Source organism: Cephus cinctus, unplaced genomic scaffold (assembly GCF_000341935.2).
Source record: "Cephus cinctus unplaced genomic scaffold, Ccin1 Ccin1_scaffold1765, whole genome shotgun sequence".
Classification (NCBI taxonomy): Eukaryota; Metazoa; Arthropoda; class Insecta; order Hymenoptera; family Cephidae; genus Cephus; species Cephus cinctus.
The window spans coordinates 1-19407 of NW_014333982.1; the positions used below are offsets into that span (position 1 = coordinate 1).

The 19407-nt window shown below is 37.0% G+C and overlaps 4 protein-coding genes across 18 annotated transcripts; all 4 read left to right on the forward strand.

Annotated features, from left to right (window-relative positions):
* Positions 1 to 57: 57 nt before the first annotated feature.
* Positions 58 to 4241, forward strand: LOC107273644 (odorant receptor 85c). 4 transcript variants are annotated; one of them, XM_015752056.2, is made up of 7 exons: positions 59 to 971; positions 1114 to 2662; positions 2733 to 3018; positions 3113 to 3212; positions 3330 to 3440; positions 3529 to 3684; positions 4089 to 4237. In XM_015752056.2, exons 2-7 carry the CDS (start codon positions 2209 to 2211, stop codon positions 4137 to 4139), a joined length of 1158 nt encoding a protein of 385 aa, XP_015607542.1. In that variant the 5' UTR covers positions 59 to 971; positions 1114 to 2208; the 3' UTR covers positions 4140 to 4237. The 4 variants fall into 4 exon arrangements, with proteins under 4 accessions (XP_015607545.1, XP_024946765.1, XP_015607542.1 ...); XM_015752057.2 differs by having other exon boundaries at positions 1117 to 2662; XM_015752059.2 differs by having other exon boundaries at positions 58 to 2662; positions 3529 to 3566; positions 4089 to 4241.
* A 314-nt stretch (positions 4242 to 4555) lies between these two features.
* On the forward strand, positions 4556 to 9635 carry LOC107273642 (odorant receptor 4). Of its 10 annotated transcripts, none has more exons than XR_001539302.1 (7): positions 4556 to 7218; positions 7288 to 7573; positions 7652 to 7751; positions 7829 to 7939; positions 8018 to 8173; positions 8256 to 8361; positions 8443 to 9635. XR_001539302.1 is itself a non-coding variant. In XM_015752047.1 (7 exons), exons 1-6 carry the CDS (start codon positions 6765 to 6767, stop codon positions 8304 to 8306), a joined length of 1158 nt encoding a protein of 385 aa, XP_015607533.1. In that variant the 5' UTR covers positions 4556 to 6764; the 3' UTR covers positions 8307 to 8330; positions 8443 to 9635. The 10 variants fall into 10 exon arrangements, 8 of the variants coding, with proteins under 8 accessions (XP_015607533.1, XP_015607536.1, XP_024946763.1 ...); XR_003061602.1 differs by having other exon boundaries at positions 8256 to 8357; XM_015752047.1 differs by having other exon boundaries at positions 8256 to 8330.
* Positions 9636 to 9723: 88 nt separating this feature from the next.
* Positions 9724 to 11916, forward strand: LOC107273645 (odorant receptor 4). Its single transcript, XM_015752060.1, has 6 exons — positions 9724 to 10696; positions 10771 to 11050; positions 11126 to 11225; positions 11306 to 11416; positions 11495 to 11650; positions 11734 to 11916. Exons 1-6 carry the CDS (start codon positions 10243 to 10245, stop codon positions 11782 to 11784), a joined length of 1152 nt encoding a protein of 383 aa, XP_015607546.1. The 5' UTR covers positions 9724 to 10242; the 3' UTR covers positions 11785 to 11916.
* Positions 11917 to 12857: 941 nt separating this feature from the next.
* On the forward strand, positions 12858 to 19209 carry LOC107273643 (odorant receptor 4). 3 transcript variants are annotated; one of them, XM_015752054.2, is made up of 10 exons: positions 12858 to 14064; positions 14136 to 14421; positions 14515 to 14614; positions 14689 to 14799; positions 14871 to 15026; positions 15106 to 17391; positions 17458 to 17743; positions 17821 to 17920; positions 17999 to 18109; positions 18188 to 18343. In XM_015752054.2, exons 1-6 carry the CDS (start codon positions 13611 to 13613, stop codon positions 15154 to 15156), a joined length of 1158 nt encoding a protein of 385 aa, XP_015607540.1. In that variant the 5' UTR covers positions 12858 to 13610; the 3' UTR covers positions 15157 to 17391; positions 17458 to 17743; positions 17821 to 17920; positions 17999 to 18109; positions 18188 to 18343. The 3 variants fall into 3 exon arrangements, with proteins under 3 accessions (XP_015607540.1, XP_015607537.1, XP_015607541.1); XM_015752051.2 differs by having other exon boundaries at positions 14871 to 17391; XM_015752055.1 differs by lacking the exons at positions 12858 to 14064; positions 14136 to 14421; positions 14515 to 14614; positions 14689 to 14799; positions 14871 to 15026 and adding an exon at positions 18423 to 19209 and having other exon boundaries at positions 15174 to 17391.
* The last annotated feature ends 198 nt before the right edge of the window (positions 19210 to 19407 follow it).

Here is a 19407-nt window from a genome sequence, read left to right on the forward strand (position 1 = left end):
CAAAACGTCAATGACTTACTTGTCGGTATTGCGACATTTCGTGTAAAATAAAAAATGAAAATAATCAATCGGAATTGAATCGGAATGAATCGGAAAATAGAGAAAGATGTCCAAGACGACCATCTAATTCCCCGTAGATTGAAGAATATGGGAATTACGCACTGTTTATGCACTATACAGCCCGTGCACTTTTGATTTTTCATCCTCTATTCCTAATCGACTGCCCTCTTGGAGTGAAAAACCTTTTTCTGCGGTCTGGTCGTCCTCGCGACTATTTTCCTTAACTGTTCCCGAAAGTCACCCCCTGTAGATACACATGGTAGTACGCTTAACGGAAGTACTTTGTATGCTCTGACTTGTACGATGCAGCCGCCGCAGCATCCTTCCCATGGGGTCATTCTGTAAGCTAGCCCCGACGCACTGAGGGAAATACCGGCTCGAGACAGGCACAGGCTGTCGAGCGGACGAAGGTAGTCTTGCTACGGTTAAGGGCAGGGAAGGAGCCCCCTGACCCGAGTTGAGGATGTGGTGCCCAGTTGTCGCCCGATGCCCTGAGGAAGCGGCCGTGGAGGATCTCCAAGAGTTACGTACCCTTTCACTAAGGAACGCTATCGATTTAGTTTAAAGGGACGAGTCCAGGGAAAGGAAAAGAGTTATCGGCTATAAGGATCTCGACCAATCGGAATTATTAGTTCTCGAATTTGCTTATTGTCTATTGACTACTTTAAAGCAATCTGTCTTGGGACCCCGATCGGGCTGCCTCGCGCTCCCGTGCTATTTCTTTATAGGTTAGGTTAGCTGTGTTTTCGTGTGCGACGTAGTAGGCTCTCGCTTGTGTAGTTCTTGCGCAGCTCTCGCTGTATCCAGAAAATTCTCTCGATTTTCTGTGTTTCGAAGGTGCAGTGCTGTCCCCTCCCGAGTGTCCCCTGGATACGGTTCTCGACCTTCACGGATTAGCTGAGCCAGCTCCGGTGAGTACTCCCAATTTATTTATCGGTCAAGAGGTTTCGATTCTTAAGCTCCGATTCGCTCTGTTACGTTCTCGATCAATTTCTCTTTGTTTCCGGCACTATTTACCCGACGCTTACTCCGACCCTCTCTGTCTCAACCTAGCAGCCTGAGCGACCGTGCATTCCCGTAACCACCCGCTCCCGTTCGTGCATCCAGTTGCGTTTGCTGATTTTGCGCGACCTCAAAGATCAGCACCTACGGTTGGGATTCTCGATTTTATGCGTCTCCATGAATCGACAGGGTTCGTTAAGCTACCATCTACTCCAATAGATTCCGTCACAGCACTCATTTCGGCGGAGTTGGGACTATTTTTGCTCAAATGCCAGGTAATACCGGCTTGTCAGTTGCCGGTGGTACAAGGATTGACTGGCGTCCGCCTGGTTTTCGGATCCGTGGGCAAAGGGTGGACGGCCGAAGGCGACGTAGGTTAGTTCTTGAAGAAGGTTAGTTCTCGTTTTTTTGGCTATCGGTGTCGAGTTAAGAAAACACGTTACAGTATGTACAATACGATATTCGATATCAAGAACACCTTGTCTGTAGGTGCGGTTAATCTAATTCGGGAATAGCACACCTGATACATACGGAGGCTCCTCCCATATTCGGAGTCTAAGATACCTCACCCTGTATATGTCATTGAACTTCGATCGAATCAATTCTCCCTGGGAGGTCAATTCGGTTCATCGAATAAAGAAACTTGGAGTCGCTGCAATATGTATCGTTATTTATATGGCAGAGTATACCTGTGGATTTTTCAATAGGGGCTTCTTTGTCTCGGACAACCCCTCGTTGGCGGGAAAGGTCAGGGCTGCACTAAGTAGCCAGACAATTCTTTCATTGGTTGAGAAAATCAATAACAGGGATGATCATCCCGCTTAAGTAGGGGACGCCTCTCTAGACCAATCCGAACACGGGTATAGTTTACTTCGAGGGTTGTAAGAGTCTTTCCCTTCAGTTTCCGCTAAACTTGTAAACGTATAGTATCTTGGCTATGAGACCAGTGCATTGATCATGAAATGTATGATCTGAAATTAAATCTTTCAAATATTTCATTTACGGAGTAGCGTATAAATGTGACATTGTGATTTCAGTTGAGGTTCCTTATTAACCATTAACTGTTTATCTTCACTGTAAAATTTCTAAAAAAAAATCTTTCAACTTAAAGTGCATCGAGTGATTTGGAAAGTCCGTGAATGTAACATGAATATGCCGGAAGCTATGAAAGTGTTAACGTGGAACAAGTGGGTGCTAGAGTTTCTAGGAATTTGGCCATCCAACGAAAGTCTTTTTACGTTTTCCTTCTTCTTCTTTCTTGTGTCTATGGCAACTTGTTTTGTTTATGCGGACTTAATTTATCGTATCTCCGACTTTAAATACGTCGTTGAAAATTTAACGGAAAATATCGTATTAACCTTGCTGTGCTGTAAAATTGGTCTCTACAGATTGAATAGACGATTAATGAAGGAAATATTACTTGATATCAAAATGGATTACGCAATAGAACTGTACAACACAGAGGAACAAAAGTCTATCTTTTTAGCATACAACAGATTGTCCAAGTCATTCATTAAATACTCAGTAACAACAACGACCGTTGCAACGGTACTTTATTATATTCAACCGTTAATGGATCATGCAAACTCCCACAGAAAATGTAAGAAATATCATATCAGTAGAACAAAAAGTTTTTGTAACATCTGCTTCATTGATTATTTGATTTGAAGTAACAGAAAATTCGTCGATTACCTACATTTTGCCTTATCACATGCGTATGTCTTTCAACATTACGGAATCGTCGTTATATTATTATGTATACGCTTACGAAGGAGTGCTCGTCCCGATTATCGCATGCGGATATTCCGGCACCGATTGTCTATTGGTGACACTGACGCTACATTTGTGCGCGCAGATTTCCGTTTTAGCAAATCAAGTGGAAAATTTTAATGGCGATTTTCGTAAATTTCATAGTCATCTAAAACAAGTTGTCACTAAGCATTCTCGAATAATAAGGTAAATTGTCATGTCATTTTGCACTTTGTATCACTGTGGAAATCTTCATTTAATTAATATAATATTGCATTAATACGGACATAACATATTTCAGTCTCTCGGTAAAGTTACGTACCGCGTTTGCTTACTTTCTGCTCGTACAATTAGTGGGTGCAACTTTAGTAGTATGCCTGGCTATTTACAATCTTCTAAAGGTAATATTTCAGCATTATTTCTTAAGACAGTAGTTAATTTTGATGGTCAGAAGAGAAGTAATGATTTTCATGTAAAGAGGAATTTCTGAAAATTCTAACAAATGTTTCACATTTCAGAATTATGCCACAGGTCACACTGCTCAATTATTCGGGTTTATCTTCTATGGTTCTTCTGTGACTGTGCAGCTTCTCGGTTATTCTTTTATCGGAGAACGCCTTATGACTGAGGTGATGTTCCAAAAATAATCTTGATCCATTGCCTTTTAATGAATCGAATAAATTGAGAGGTATTTATACATTTTTTATTTTTATTCAGAGCTTGAAGTTGAGCGATGCATTTTACAATTGCAAATGGTACGTTTTGTCACCGATATACGTCAATCTTGTTTTATTTTGTATACTACGCGCGCAAGTGCCACTTGTATTAACAGCTGCAGGATTTTGTACATTTTCCCTGCAAAGTTTCACAGACGTGAGTTTGAAAATGCGAACAACTTTGAATTGAAGCACTTTGGAGCCCCGCTACAAGGAATATGTGGTGGTACTTTGTACATTCGTTTGCTTTCGGATAAATGTGCGCGAAGCACGGGTAAATTAATTCTTCCCAGGATCAAATTATGTTGAAATTACTATTTCTGGCAATTACGAGTTCCATAAAAAGAGTCAACGCGTGTAGATAAACGGATCGAACTGAGTATGGTGGATTAAATTAAATTCTGGATATCGAAGATGCTCTGTCAGTTAGGATTTCTTCGTTTCTACGAATTGAGTGCATTAAGTGCGACAACATAATCTATGTAGTTGTAATTGAAGACAAACCTAATTTCCCTGACATTTTAATATGGTATAACTTACAAATTCATTTAATGTTTCTAGGTGGTCAAAACGTCAATGACTTACTTGTCGGTATTGCGACATTTCGTGTAAAATGAAAAATGAAAATAACTAATTGGACCTGGTGATTGAATTATTGTAGCATAAATTGGAGTTAAAAGATATAGGAATTACGCACTATTTATGCACTATTCAGTGCGTGTAGTTTTGATTTTCCACCCTCTATTCCTAACTGAGTTCCCTATTGGAGTGAAAAATCTTTTTCTGTAGTTTGGTCGTCCTTCGCGAGCCCCTCTATTTTCCCTAAATTTTATCGAAAGTAACCCACTCTACACACCCAGAGTAGTACACTTAACGGAAATATTCTGTATGCTCCAACTTATGTGGTGCAGCAGCTGCAGTATTCTTCCGATGTCCTCGGCGACAACCAACCTCCAAAATACACCGAATCAGCTACTCTTTTCTCTCATTCTATAAGCTAATGGATCCAGCTCAGGCGTTTGTCACATGAAGTTATCACAAATTATTGAAGCAATAGAAAGAAAAAAAAAAGCAGCAGACAGCAAACTACAGTTGCATGATAGAACAGAAGCGGTAATACTAAAGTTAAGAATCTGTTTGTCTTGGACTAACGTTTGGAGCATATTAGATTCTAAGTATTCTAGGTTTCCTACACGGTAGGATTCGAGAATTTCAAATTTCACATCACAATATATATTGTATAGAGCATCATATGTTACTGAGGCACGATTAGCACATGAACTTGCTTTCGTTTAGTGATTTTGTTTCCACTGTAAGGTATACAGAATGTAAGTGAATTTTATAAGTATCGTTGAAATTCGAGCAGGTAACTTCTCTACAGAGGGCCACTTAAATTCAACGAATTATAAAACAGAGGATCGCAACAAGGGTACCATTATCTACGTGACATGGTACACCTGTGGACTTTCTAATAGGGGATAGTTTCTATCGAGCGGCCGTTCGTTAGGTTAGGTTAGGTTGGAGACGGGCTAACCGTGAACTTGCGTGCTGCTCATTCGATACTAAAGAAAATCTGTTCTTCGCGGGGGGTAGGCCGCACTTTGCCTACGCATATCTGGCGAATCAATCAACGCCAGGACGTAGTTTATACTTGATTTGCTTATTCCGATGTGTTACATGCCGACATTCTGCTCCCATTTGTCTGCTGATAACACTGGAGCTTCGTATTTGTGGACAGATGTCGATCATGGCAAGATAGTGAAAAGTATGGTGCAGGATCCAAAAATTGTACAACAGCAGTTCAATCAAATCGGTATAAAGTATCGTTATTTGATAAGTTAGAGTTTGTAATATTAATTTGGTTATTGATATCACTGTTACAGATAATGACAAACTAGAAGTATATATATTTTTAAGACTCTCTGCAAATATACAGTCCGTGTTTCTCTCGACCATCAGACGTACGAAGGATTCGCAGGTATCACATAAAAATCCAGAGATTCGACTGGATGGAATATTTCTTCGGATTTTAACAGCTTCTACAAAACGGTGAGTGATGCTGGATGGCAACTTCTCTTTATTATGATTTACAGAAGTTTAGAATTTCACTATCAGATTTTGTGTGTATTTTGAATTTGTTCTTAGGAGGGCGAAAAATACGTGAGATTCCGTTCTCCTAGGGGTAGATTCATCGTGCGCCAATTTGAATTAAATAAATGCACCGGAGTAAGTGTCGATAACCAACCCCCAGCCATCACCCACTTTCGGGTGTAAAACTAATTCTGGGATACCCTGTATAATTTTCTATATTCTGGTCCTATTCCAATTTCGCATACAACAACGAAGTGTGCCACCGAGCAAATCATTATTCAATCCTTTTCCTAGCAAACGCTAAGTAATAATTACATGTCGGTTATGCTGGATTTTTCTACTGAAGGATGTGATAGTTATAAAACACTTGATATACGTAACTATTACGTTGCTTGGGAGAAAATTGTTAAATGGCTGATAGGCGTCTGTTAGCTCAAATGTTACTGGAGTGAAATTGCGACATGCGATTTCCATCGTTCATTGATTTTTTCTTTTTACGGGTGTATACGGTAAAAATGCTTTCTCAAGTTATCATTGAACTTTGGTTCGGTTATTTCCCTCTAGGGGGTTACTTCGGTTCAACGAATACGTAAAACCAAGGATCGCAATAAGCTGTCATTACCTGTATCGCATGGAACACCTGTTGAGTTTTCAATAGGAGACGGCTATAACCCCTCATTATTTAGTCAGATTGGACTCGGGCTAGACGTGAGCCTATATGCTCGTCATTTATTACTTAAAAAAATTGATCGGACGGAGGGATGCTTTGCCTCACTCGACGTGCCTCTGTCGACCAATCGGATCGCAGACATACTTTTCTTCGGTGGTAGGGAACGACTCATCCGTTAGTTTCCATCGAGCCGTTGAATTGCCATAAGCTTCCGAAATATAAAAGTTCGGTTTAATTGAATCCCGGTAGTCGATCCGTAATGTTTAATTGTAAAATTAACGAAATAGTGATATTTTTGAATTTGTTACAATTAAATTAAATTAAATTAAATTAAATTTAAATTAAATTAAAATTGTTAATTTTGTTTAAAAGATTTCTTCTAATCTTAATAAAAAGTTTTGAAAAGTGATCTCCAAGCGTCGGATTTCGAGATTAACCGTATCGTGCAACATCCGCCAATTTTACCTAACTTCAAAATGGATATTTCTGAAGCCGAGAAAGTTTTAACATGGAACAAGTGGTTGCTCGATTTTCTTGGAATCTGGCCTACCAACAAAAATAATACTAAATTCTATTTTTTCTTTACTTTCATAACAGTTCAATGCTGCTTACAGTACGCTGATTTAATAGAATATATCGATGACTTCGAATATGTTCTCGTAAATTTAACTGAAAGTATTGTGTTTACCATGATACTTCTCAAGATTGTTCAATATAAAATTAATACGGGACGACTGATTGAATTAATACGTGACATTAGGACGGATTATTCAAAAGAACTGTACCGCACAGAAGAAGAAATGGCTATTTTCATACGGTATAATTCATTTTCAAAAATAATTCTATATTGCTTATCAATATCAGGAGTGATTACCAGTAGCCTCTACTATATTCGGCCATTGTCCAGCTACCTGTTGGCTCACAATGATCGTAAGCATTGTTAATTTAGCACAGAAAAAATATTTAAAATGTTATTTATAGTTTTTGTATCACTTACAGCCACAGGAAACTCATCCAGTTCCTTCATCTTGCCATATCACGTCCGGTTATTCTTCGATTTGACGGAAGTGCCAACGTATTACGCCATATATGCCTGTGAAATATGGGTCATCCCGATGGTTGTGTGCGGATTTATGGGCACCGATTGTTTACTGATAACTCTGGTGCTGCATGTTTGTGGACAATTTTCAATTTTAACAATCCAAGTGGAAAATTTAACGCACGATCCACGAGAACTGCATGATGAGCTCAAACGTATCGTTATAAAACATCGTCGCTTGATAAGGTAAATTTTCAAAGACGTTTTTTTTTTTAATTTCACTGTGATAGTTAATACGAAGAATTGAGGTAAACATTTTTTTAGACTCTTTGCTAATTTGCATTCTGCTTATTCTACATTTCTACTGCAAGAACTCGTTGGTATCACTTTACTTACGTGCTTAGGCAGCTACAACGTTATCGTGGTACTACATCAACATTGAGTATTGATAAAGACATCATAAATTAAGAGAGAAGATCAATATTATTTATTATATTTCAGACTCCTATTCTGAAAGAAACTACATATTTTTTGATATTTGTATTTTACATTATTAGCATAATTTCTCAGCTTTATGGTTTCTGCTATATAGGAGAATGTCTAATAATTGAGGTATTTGATTCACGATGTTTTAAATTAACGCTATGTAATTAATAATATTGTCATTCGGAATATTAATATTCTGTCAAGAGTGAATGTTTGTGTCACGCATTTTACAATTCTGAATGGTACAATGCGCCACCACATCATGGAAAATTTATTCTGATGTGCATATTACGCTCCCAAAGGCCTCTCGCATTGACTGCAGGAAACATATTTACATTCTCTTTGGAAAGTTTCACGCATGTACGTCAAAAATTATTTATTAATTTTGATTCAAAGCATGTTCTGTTATCGGTTATTCATCGAAACTCTTTCGCATTAACAGGTTTTAAAAACATCAATGGCTTACCTATCAGTTATACGAAACTGCTTATAAATGGATCTCAAGAGATTTCAGGAAGTAGGACTTGCCTTTTTGAAATTTAAAATATGTATTAAATTTAATTATACAAACTTTTATCATCAAAAAGCTAAAGACTCTCCTTATAGACAGTGTTCTTTGATTTTTCCAGGTTATAACCCTATCTACATACATAACTGAATGTCCTTTCGAGTGGTTTAGACGGCACAGTTTAAAAAAGTGCCTCAATATTACTGACCAGTACTTTAATTCATTTAGGAAACTGCCAGAAAATTTCTGCTGTCGTTACAATTGTATTACACTAGTCTGTGATATTCTGTCAGTTGTGATATTGATTTACTGTACTACCCTTTCGTAACACGGCCCAAATTCTTGCACAATGTTCACCAATATTCTCTACCAAAAGATTCACGCACTTTGAACCCTCACGATACACTTTCAAAATTACTCATCTCCAAACTGCAGCCTACGTAGTCGGTCACTCGTTCAGAAGAGGAAAGTGATCTCGGTCGTGTGCGTCTCCATTGGTCCGCTCTGAGGCTAAATGTGCTACTTTTGCAACACATTAATTGGATCTGTTACTAACTCCGATTTAAAAGGGCACTGAAGTACGCAAGTACGCTGTATGCGTTCTTATCAAAAGGGTAACGTATTTCCTTAACCCGACACCGATAACGTAAAACCGAGAACTAACCTACGTCACCTTCGGCCATCCATCCTTCGTTCATGCATCCGCATGCCAGGCGGGCAGCAGCCAATTCTTGTTCCACTGGGAACTGACGAGCCGGTATGACCTGGGAGTTGAGGTAGAGCAGTCTCGACTCCGTCTAAACGGGAGCTCTGACGAAGCCTCTCAGAAGAGACGATAGCTTAACGGATCCTGTCGGTTTTCGGGGACGCGTAAAATCAGCAAAACGTAACTGGATGCACCAACGGAAGCGAACGGTTACGGAAATGCACGGCCGCTCAGGCTGCTTGGTTGACGTAGCGAGTGCCGGAGTAAGCGTCAGGTAAATAGTACCGGAAACAGAAAGCGATTGACCGAGAACCTAGCAGAACGAATCAGAAATGTAAAATCGAAATTCCTTGACTAATTCATAAATTGTGAATCCTCACGAAAGGGTGGTGCAGTTTTCGCAAGGTAGTGAATCGAAGGGAACCAGAAAGCAAGAACGTTATCTGAATCGGTAGCTGGGGTCGTCTTGCGGCCGTGAGTCGAAAAATGACGTCACAGAACGTACCTGTCACACGATGCTATGATACAATTTGTCACATGCACTTGCTATAATTGGTTGTATTTTTTTCGATTCCTACGCCTACAGAATATATACGTGAGTCACTGAAGTGTCGTTGAACTTCGATCAGGCCATTTCCCTCCCAAGAGTTATTTTTATTCAACGAGCCGTGAACCGAAGGATCGGAACGAGGGTATCATTTTCTTTATAGCGCGGAAATCTTGTTGAATTTTCGATAGGGGATTCTTTGTCTTGAGTCACCAGCCCTCATTACGTAGTCAGATAATGGATGGTCTAGACGCTAGCTTGCATGCTGGTCATTCAATATTCAATACTAAAGAAAATTGACTAGTCGCCGGGGTGGCTGATTTCCCTACGTGTATCTTGCGAACCAATCAGAGTAAAGATGTAGTTCACTTCGGGAGTATCAAAAGATTTCCTTATCAGTTTCCATCGAGCGATCCGACTAAACTAATCCTGAGAAGAGTAGAAGTTTTGATTCGCATCTCCAAGTATTTGACTGATAAAATTTCATTGAACAAGTTACAACTGAATGTGACAAATATCATTTCTATTTGAATCGTGTTATATTGCCCGTGAAAATATATTCTGCCAGTCTTGCTCTGTGACTCCGAACTCATTGTGAGGCATAAAATTTAAAAGTTTACTGCGTTAGTTAGGTCCAGTGATATCGGCTGATTTTACTTAAATTCAAAATGGACATATCCGACGCCACGAAAGTGTTAAAATGGAACAAACGATTGCTCGACGTTCTAGGGCTGTGGCCTTTGAACTTAAATGAAGTCAAATTCTCTTTTTTCTTTATTTACATAACAGTTCAGTGTTTTTTACAGTATGCCGATTTAGCAGAATACATTTACGACTTTAACTATGTTGTCAGAAATTTAACAGAGACCATCGTTTTGAGTATGATTTTTCTCAAAATTTTTATATACAGAATTATTTCAAATGAGTTGCGCGAATTAATACAGTACATTCAAGAGGATTATTCGGAAATAGTTTACAGTACGGCTAATGAAATAAAAACTTTTCTGCAATATACCTTATTGTCAAAGAGAATTGTTCAGTGCTTATTAATAACATGTGGATTTACTACGGTGCTCTTTTACATGCAGCCATTAACTACTCAATTATTGGCATACAATGAGGGTAAGAAGCTCTGTATTAGCAATCAAAAATTACTGCCATAGTTTTATTTTTGTGTATTCAATTTAAATCTGCAGGAAATTCATCGACTTCCTTCATATTGCCATTTCACATTCGGTTATTCTTCGATGTAACGCAAGCGCGAATATATTACATTATATATGCCTGTGAGATATTCGTCGTCCCATTGGTTTTGTGTGGATTTATTGGTACCGATTGTCTATTGATAACGCTGGTGCTACACATTTGTGGGCAAATTTCGATTTTGACAATGCAAGTGGGAATTTTGTTGGACGATCCACGAAATCTGCGTGAAAAGCTCAAACGGATCGTCATAAGGCATTGTCGTCTGCTAAGGTAAAATTTATATTATTTTTTGTTATAGATATCACTGTATCGGATAACGAAAAATATGAAATATATATTTTCTAGACTCTTTGCAAATTTGCAGTCCGCGTATTCTGCATTCCTACTGCAAGAACTTTTTGGTATAACTTTTCTAATGTGCTTAGGAAGTTACAATGTTATCGCGGTATTGCATCCTTATTTAATCTTAATTTTTTTTTTTAACTAAATAAGTGGAGATTGCTATTGGGTTTTATTTTATTTCAGACTTCTGCCGTGACAGACAGCTCAAATTTTATAAGATTCTTATTTTATATTCTTACTCTAATATTTCAACTTTTTGGTATGTGCTATATAGGGGAATGCGTTACGACTGAGGTACTTTTCCTATCATAACATCAATTAACTTTTTGTAATTGCTAATTTCATATTTTTTATTATTGTCATTCTTTTAAGAGCTCATGCTTGTGCAACGCATTTTACAATTGTGAATGGTACAACATATCACCAGATCATGCAAAATCTTTCCTGATGTGCATATTACGATCGCAAAAGCCTCTCACATTAACTGCTGGAAATTTCTTTACATTCTCCTTGGTAAATTTCACAAGTGTAAGTTAAAGATCGCTTATTAATTTTGATCTTAGACATTTCTTTATAATAAATCATCCAGCGAAACTCTTTCGTATTCACAGGTCGTAAGAACGTCCATCGGTTATTTATCAGTGATGCGAAAATTTTTATAGATGGTTTAAGATATATCGTGGAACAAGACTTAATTTTAAGAGCTATAAGTTATTGAATGCACTAACATATGGTTTCGATACGTTTCTGTATTTTGTCGTGCATCATGACTGTAAGAAGAAAAGAAAGACTCACTCGACTCTTGATTTTCCATCACTCAACCATCTTTTCATTATTCGAAACCAACACACATGTCCAATCCCAATCGCACCTTATACCAAAGCATCTACATTCTTCGAAATATCCGTAATTCGCAGAATCAAACTGACTCCTAAAAAACGCATTCAGTCATTCAGTCATTTCCGGTACGAAAGGAATAGAACGTCACTTTGTTCAAATTACCTGAAGCGATTTCTGCGTCGGATAATGACATCTTGATCGTGTGCTCCTAAGCATTGTGTTCCTGTATGGTCTTCTGGACCCAGAGCTAGATATACAAATCCTCGGACACGTTAACCAGTAATTATTATTAATTATTCCAATTTAAAAGATGTTTGTATTAATATAGTGTAACCTTACACTCACGATACGGTTCTCCGGATAGCGCCAAAAAGGCGGGTTCGAGCCAGAATCGACTGTTAGGAATTTGGGAAAAATATCAGGCGAAACAAATGAAAGTGAGATTTTATTTTAAAAATTAAAGAATAAAAATATATTGTCTTACAACGGAATACAAGAAGGGTTAGTGCAGGTCCAGCCTAGAGAATGCTGGATGTTAGTAAGCGAAGAATAGATATAAACGTAAGCGGAAAGTAAGGATGATTAGAAATGAGATATACAAATGACAAGTGTTCGGAAAGTAAATTGTATAAATATGATTGTAAGAGACGGTTTGCTCGATTACATGAGTAGAAGTACCTCTAGAAATGATGGTCAAGTGGGACGGTTTGCCCGCTTGCCCGAGACGGTTTGCTCGATTACTTTACCAAAGGTAAGCTAGCTAGCTCGGGTGATAGAAACTCGAGTCGCGAAACGTCGCCGTTTATATACCCGTCAACGGTAGGCCAGGGGGCCTGAGAGGCGCGGAAGAATTGAGCGTCGCGATGCCTACGAATTGTTACTACTTGATATTTAAGGTTATTCGGGTTAGCGGGATCTTATTATCACAGCGATACGAATATCCTCGGATGTATAGGTTACAATAGTAACAAGTATGCATGGTTATAATAATCTGACTGTAGCAGCAGTATAGTAAAATTGTCACGTTCGCGTTCCATCGTTTATTGATTTTTCTTCATATTATGAGTGTATTGAATATAAGTAGGCACGTCTAAATGCGTAGTTGACCTTTGGTCGGATTATTCTACCCCAGAGAGAAGAGAATCGCTATAGGGTATTATTACCTATATAGCATAGTACACCTGTGGAGTTTTCAGTAGGAGGTGCTTTACCTCGTGCCACCCCTCATTAGGTAGTCAGATTGAGGATGGGCTGGACTCGAGCTTGTAGGCTGTTCATATATTACTCAAGAGAATTGATCAGTTGCAGGAGTGGCCGAATGGACTGGGTGTACGTATCTCTGTAGACCAATCAGAACGCAGAAGTAAACTTGCTTCAAGGGTAGAAAAAGATTTCACCATCAGTTTCTATCGAGCCTTCAAGCTGACCGAGAGTCTTTCGAAGAGAATAAGTTCTGATGTGCAAATCGAAATGCTTTATGTTTAAAGTGTCATTGGGGAATCGATACGTTAATGTGACAAATATCAGTTATGTTTAATTGGTGCAATTCATTGGAAAACATATCTTGCTCTTTACTGTGGTATTGGCAAAGGCCACTGAGTACACTGATTAGATGAAATGATATTGGGAAATCTTACGTAAATCAAAAATGGACATATCAGGTGCCACGATAGTTTTGAAGTGGAACGAATGGCTGCTTGACTTTTTGGGACTGTGGCCTTTAAATTTGAATAATGCCAAATTCTCTTTCTTTTTTATTTACATAATAATACAATGCTTCTTGCAGTATGCCGCCTTAGTAGACAATATTTTTGACTTGAGCTACGTTGTCGCGAATTTAACAGAAACCGTCGTCTTCTGCATGATAGTTTTAAAACTTGTTATATACAGAATCAATATGAAAAGATTGCATGAATTAATACGAATTATTAAAGAAGATTATTCACATGAGCTTTATAAAACAGCAAAGGAACGAATGATTTTTATGAAATATAATTCATTGTCAAGAATGATTGTTCAGTGCTTTTCGATACTGTGTGTGTGTGCTGCGGTGCTCTTCTATATTCAGCCATTGATTTGTTATTTATTAGCATACAGAGACTGTAAGATATGTTAAATTAACATTAAAAAATGGTTTTAACATTACTTTAATTAACTGCTGATCGATTTAAAGCCACAGGAAATTCATCGAGTGCCTTCGTATTGCCATATCATATTCGATTATTTTTTAATCTAACTGAAGCGAGAACGTATTATATTATATATGCTTGTGAGATATTGATTATTCCGATGTCTGCATGTGGATACGTTGGGCCTAGCTGTCTACTGATAACATTGGTGCTACATATTTGTGGACAATTATCCATTTTGGCTACTCAAGTGGAATGTATGACGTACGATCCAAAAACTATACAGCAGCAGCTCAAACAAATCGTCATAAAGCATAGTCACTTAATAAGGTAAAATTTGAATATTATTTTTTAAAAATTCCATTTACCTGAAAATAGAAAAATTTCTTAAACGTGACAATTTTTTTTGTGTATATTTTGCAGTCTCTGTGCTACTTTGAATTCCACGTATTCTATATTTTTATTACAAGAAGTCATTGGTATTACTGTTCTTCTGTGTCTAGGCAGTTACAATATTACTGTGGTAATTGGTCGTCACTGAGCATTAATCAAAGATACTTTGAGAGAAGAAAATCTGCATTATTTGTAAAATTTCAGAATCATGTCTTAGAGGAAACTGGCGAATTTTTGACATTTTCTTGTTATGTTTTTACTGTGTTTGTTCAACTTCTTGGTTTCTGTTATATGGGAGAATGCCTTGTAAATGAGGTATTCAAAAAGATATGTTTGTACGATACCTTATTTAATTATTAAATTCTAATTTTTTTTTTTTCGTCAAGAGCATAAACTTGTGCGATGCATTTTACAATTATGAATGGTATAATGCATCGGCAGTGCATAGAAAATTGCTTCTTATGTGTCTTATACGATCTCAGAGGCCTCTCGTATTAACAGCTGGAAAATTCTTCACGTTCTCCTTGGAAAATTTCACAAGCGTAACTCGAAATTTATTAATTAATTTTTCTCCGGTATTATTTTTTAATCAATTAGCTCTTCAAACTTTCTTATTCGCAGGTTATGAAAACATCAATGGTTTATTTGTCGGTACTTCAAAAATTCATATAAAACAGTCATGACAGATAATTGCTTATAGCAATAATTCTGAGTTTTCATTGTAGTGGGAACCTCCAAAAGTTTTTAGAAAATTTTATTATTCATAGTATATCCATGACTAAGGATGCGTTTACGAGGGACTAAGTTTCTATGAAATTTAATATAAGACAGATCTCTACGTCTCGTGTCTTATTCGTACATTGACTATGTACAATTCATACACTCTGCACAGTTAATAATCTCACGTAATATTTATTGTTTCACGGCAAAATATGCAATAAAACTTATAATTATTTTGTGAACTGCTCGGTGCATTGTCTCATTATGCCCAACCAATCAATCATATGTTAATAACCCTTCAACGATGCCTAATAGATACAGAGTACCTATTATTTATTTCAAAATATACTTATAATATTTATTTATCGTATTTTCAAGCACCAACGCATGCACGATTTGATTTCAAAATGGCACATGCAACAAATTTAAAAGCTTAGTAGGGTTTGCTCGTATCTAAAATTGCAGGCGAACCATTTGATCATTCATGAGCATCCATAGTCGGTTTATGAGTCCAATGTCCTTTTTTGATAGTTCGAAAGAATGCAGTCCTTAGCAAATTACACGTGGGTTTCCATAAAATCAAGTAAATGCATGGTAATGTAGAAAAATGAAATATATTTCAATGCAAAATCATGCACATGCATACTTTGTATAAAACAATTTATTAAAAACGATGTGTGATTTGCTAAATAATTCGTTTTCGATCTTTTAAAAAGAAAACACCTAATATGCACGAAGCATATGGTGTTTTGTAACGGGTCATTTCTGAGCGTCACGTTCTAAAATCTAAGTATTTTTCCCAGTCAATAAATTTTATACTTCGTTACACTCTATAGCCCGTATTCGTAACTCACTTTTAATGCTAATAGCGCGTTTTTAAATTTTGTCTCAGTGACTCTTAACTACTAGCGGCTCTGTTAGTGACTTTAAGAGGGAGTTGTGAATACCGACTTAAGTATATTCTTTAATTCTTCAATCGTAATAATTTGATTTTGTGTTCCATGATAAAGTGTCCCCCACTTTGTTAAAAGACTTGTTCTATACTACTACAATATCATACAGTTGTCATATGCGTTTCCGATCGTTCATTGATTTCTTTTATCATCACGGATGTAGGGCACAGATGTATTCCAATGATATCGTTGAACTTTGACCGGATGGTTTTCCTCCTGGGGGTCACTTCGGTTCAACGAATCGTAAAATCGAGGTTCGCAATAAGGGTATCATTAGCTATGCGGCATGGTACACCTGTAGAATTTTTAACAGGGGATACTTAGCTTCGAGCGACCCTTCGTTAGCTAGTCATATTGGGGGCGGGCTAGCCGTGAGCTTGCATGCTGCTCATATACTACTTAAGAAAATCGATTACTCGTAGGGGTGGCCGACCTGCCTAGGCGTATCTGGCGAACCAATCAGCGCGAAGACGTAGTTTACTTGGGGGGGTAGAAAAAGAATCCCCTATCAGTTTCCATTGACCCTTCAAACCAGTATAGTCTTTGCATGGAGATAAGTTCAGATTTGTAAATTCAAATGCTTGACTTGTAGAGACTGACTGGAGAGTTGGCATGTGAATGTGACAAATATCGGTTCAATTCGACTGGTTGTATTTCTCGTGAAAAATATTCCACCAGTCTTATTATGTAATTCGTAAAAGCCATTTCGAAGCACGAGACTTTAACATTTATAAGGCTAATTTTATAAAGTGATTTTGACAAATTTTGCTTCTATTCAAAATGATAATACCCGGGGCCACAAAAGTTTTGCAGTGGAATCATTGGTTGCTCGGTTTCATAGGACTTTGGCCCTTTGATTTAAATAACAGCAAATTCATATTTTTCTTTGCTTACGCAATGGTTCACACTTTCTTACAGTATGGTGATTTGATAGAACACATTTCTGACTTGAACCATGTTGTCGCGAATTTAACAGAAACCATCATCATTAATATGCTTATTTTCAAAATGTCTATATACAGAATTAATACAAGACAACTGCGTGAATTAATCCAGAATATTGAGAAAGATTTTTCGACAGAACTTTATAATACAGCAGACGAAATGACCATTTTTTTGAAATATAACTCATTGTCAAGAACTATTGTTCAGTGCTTTTCAATAATGTGTTTGATTAGTCCGATCCTCTTCTACATTCATCCACTGCTAAGTCATTTATTAGCATACAACGATTGTAAGATCTGTTAATTAGAATTAAAAGTGATGTTAACATTATTATTATTCTTTGCTCAATTTAAAGCCATGGGAAATTCATCAATTGCCTTCGTATTCCCAATTCATTTTCGATTATTCTTCAACCTGACTGAGGAGAGAACATATTACATTATATATGCTTGTGAAATATTGCTTGTTCCTACGTGTACATGCGGATATAATGGTCCTATTTGTCTAATGATAACACTGGTGCTACATACTTGTGGACAGATTTCTATTTTGGCAAGTCAAGTGAAAAGTATGATACACGATCCAAAAGCTGTACACCAACAGCTTAAACAAATCGTCATAAAGCATCGTCGTGTGATAAGGTAAAATTTGTATTATTTTTTTTATTATAGATATCACTGTTACATATAACAAAGGAGATAAATTATATATTTTTTAGTCTCGTTGCAAATTTGCAGTCCGCGTATTCTGCAATCCTACTGCCAGAAGTTTCTGGTATGACTTTTGTAATTTGCTTAGGCAGTTACAACGTTATCACGGTATTACATCCTTAATTAATATTATTATTTTTAACTGTAAATAAATACAGATCACTATTGGTTATTATTTTATTTCAGACTTCTGCCGTGACAGACAGCTCAAAATTCTTGAAATTCTTATTTTATATTCTTACCCTAACTTTTCAACTTTTTAGCCTGTGCTACATAGGAGAATGTCTTATAACTGAGGTACGATTCCCATTAGATCGCTAATTGACCTCTTGTAATTGTTAATTATTTAATTTTTAATTTTGTTATTCTCTTAAGAGCACAAACTTATACAACGCGTTTTGCAATTACGAATGGTACAACGTATCACCAGATCATGCAAAACTTCTCGTAATGTGCCTGTTACGATCGCAAAGGCCTCTCACACTAACTACTGGAAAATTCTTTACGTTTTCTTTAGAAAGTTTTAGAATTGTAAGTCAGATGACGATAATGAATTTTTGTCAGGGACTTCTGGTCGATAAATTTACTATTTAAACTTTCGTATCTGCAGGTTATGAAAACATCAATGGCTTATTTGTCGGTACTTCGAAAATTTATATAGAAAACTTGTGGCGCAAAATTGATTGTAAAAGTAAATTCAAACCTTATTAGCACTTAAAGTACGTCACAATTTTTAACGTTTTAACAAATTGTATTCGGTCCACGAGTTCAATGTGTCTCTTTGACAAATTTCAAGCAATGCTGTCCTTAGCAAACCACACGTAGTTCTCCATAAAATAATGTAAATATATGCTAAAATTAAAAAATAAAATATATTTAGTGCAAAATCACGTGTATGCATATTTTGTAACAAACATTTTATGCAGCGACACATGTTCCTTACTAGAGACCTTATTGTTTTCGATCTGTCAAAAACCACCTCGAGCTCGTGGACCGATAATATGTTTTATTGATTCGAAAGTTCCCTAATTCTCATATGTTACTCGCAACGAAACTATACACGTAGCATGCAATCCACACAGTCAATCATATGATTTGATATTTATTTTACCACAGAAAATTTGAACTGTAGATGCATCTCTGCGAAGTCTTTCATAAATCGTATGCATTAATTTACATCTGCCTGGACAATGTTATTATGCACAATTGATGGATTATGTGGTTTTAACTGTCCAGTGACGTCGAACTAATTAAGGGTTTCTACTATACAAGCTGAAGTATTTAAATCGAGACTGTCAGAGAACAAGGTTTTAGATGAAAGAATATTTGAGTCAAAAGTTGTATGGGTTTAAGGGGTCAATGAAATGGCCTACTTTGGTTAATGTCCTACATCAATAAAATTACAGTAGGCCATTCTATTGCCCCCTTAAACCCATACAACTTTTGACTCAAACATTCGTTCCACTAAGAACTTGTTCCTAAGTTATTTAAACAGTCTCGATTTGAATGCTTCACCCTGTACGTACTGCAATACACATCAATACCGTCAAGAGCCCATAATTGTATTACACATTTCACAATTATTATATATTGTG

Excerpts from the sequence above, each read along its gene's own strand:
- LOC107273644 (XM_015752056.2), top strand. The coding sequence starts at position 2,209 with ATGAATATGCCGGAAGCTATGAAAGTGTTAACGTGGAACAAGTGGGTG. Across the intron at positions 3,213-3,329 it reads CTATTTACAATCTTCTAAAG|AATTATGCCACAGGTCACAC; the intron begins GTAATATTTCAG and ends TTCACATTTCAG. Across the intron at positions 3,685-4,088 it reads CCCTGCAAAGTTTCACAGAC|GTGGTCAAAACGTCAATGAC; the intron begins GTGAGTTTGAAA and ends TAATGTTTCTAG.
- LOC107273642 (XM_015752043.1), top strand. The coding sequence starts at position 6,765 with ATGGATATTTCTGAAGCCGAGAAAGTTTTAACATGGAACAAGTGGTTG. Across the intron at positions 7,219-7,287 it reads CCTGTTGGCTCACAATGATC|CCACAGGAAACTCATCCAGT; the intron begins GTAAGCATTGTT and ends TATCACTTACAG. Across the intron at positions 7,752-7,828 it reads GCAGCTACAACGTTATCGTG|ACTCCTATTCTGAAAGAAAC; the intron begins GTACTACATCAA and ends ATTATATTTCAG.
- LOC107273645 (XM_015752060.1), top strand. The coding sequence starts at position 10,243 with ATGGACATATCCGACGCCACGAAAGTGTTAAAATGGAACAAACGATTG. Across the intron at positions 11,051-11,125 it reads AGGCATTGTCGTCTGCTAAG|ACTCTTTGCAAATTTGCAGT; the intron begins GTAAAATTTATA and ends TATATTTTCTAG. Across the intron at positions 11,651-11,733 it reads CCTTGGTAAATTTCACAAGT|GTCGTAAGAACGTCCATCGG; the intron begins GTAAGTTAAAGA and ends TCGTATTCACAG.
- LOC107273643 (XM_015752051.2), top strand. The coding sequence starts at position 13,611 with ATGGACATATCAGGTGCCACGATAGTTTTGAAGTGGAACGAATGGCTG. Across the intron at positions 14,065-14,135 it reads TTTATTAGCATACAGAGACT|CCACAGGAAATTCATCGAGT; the intron begins GTAAGATATGTT and ends ATCGATTTAAAG. Across the intron at positions 14,422-14,514 it reads AAGCATAGTCACTTAATAAG|TCTCTGTGCTACTTTGAATT; the intron begins GTAAAATTTGAA and ends TATATTTTGCAG.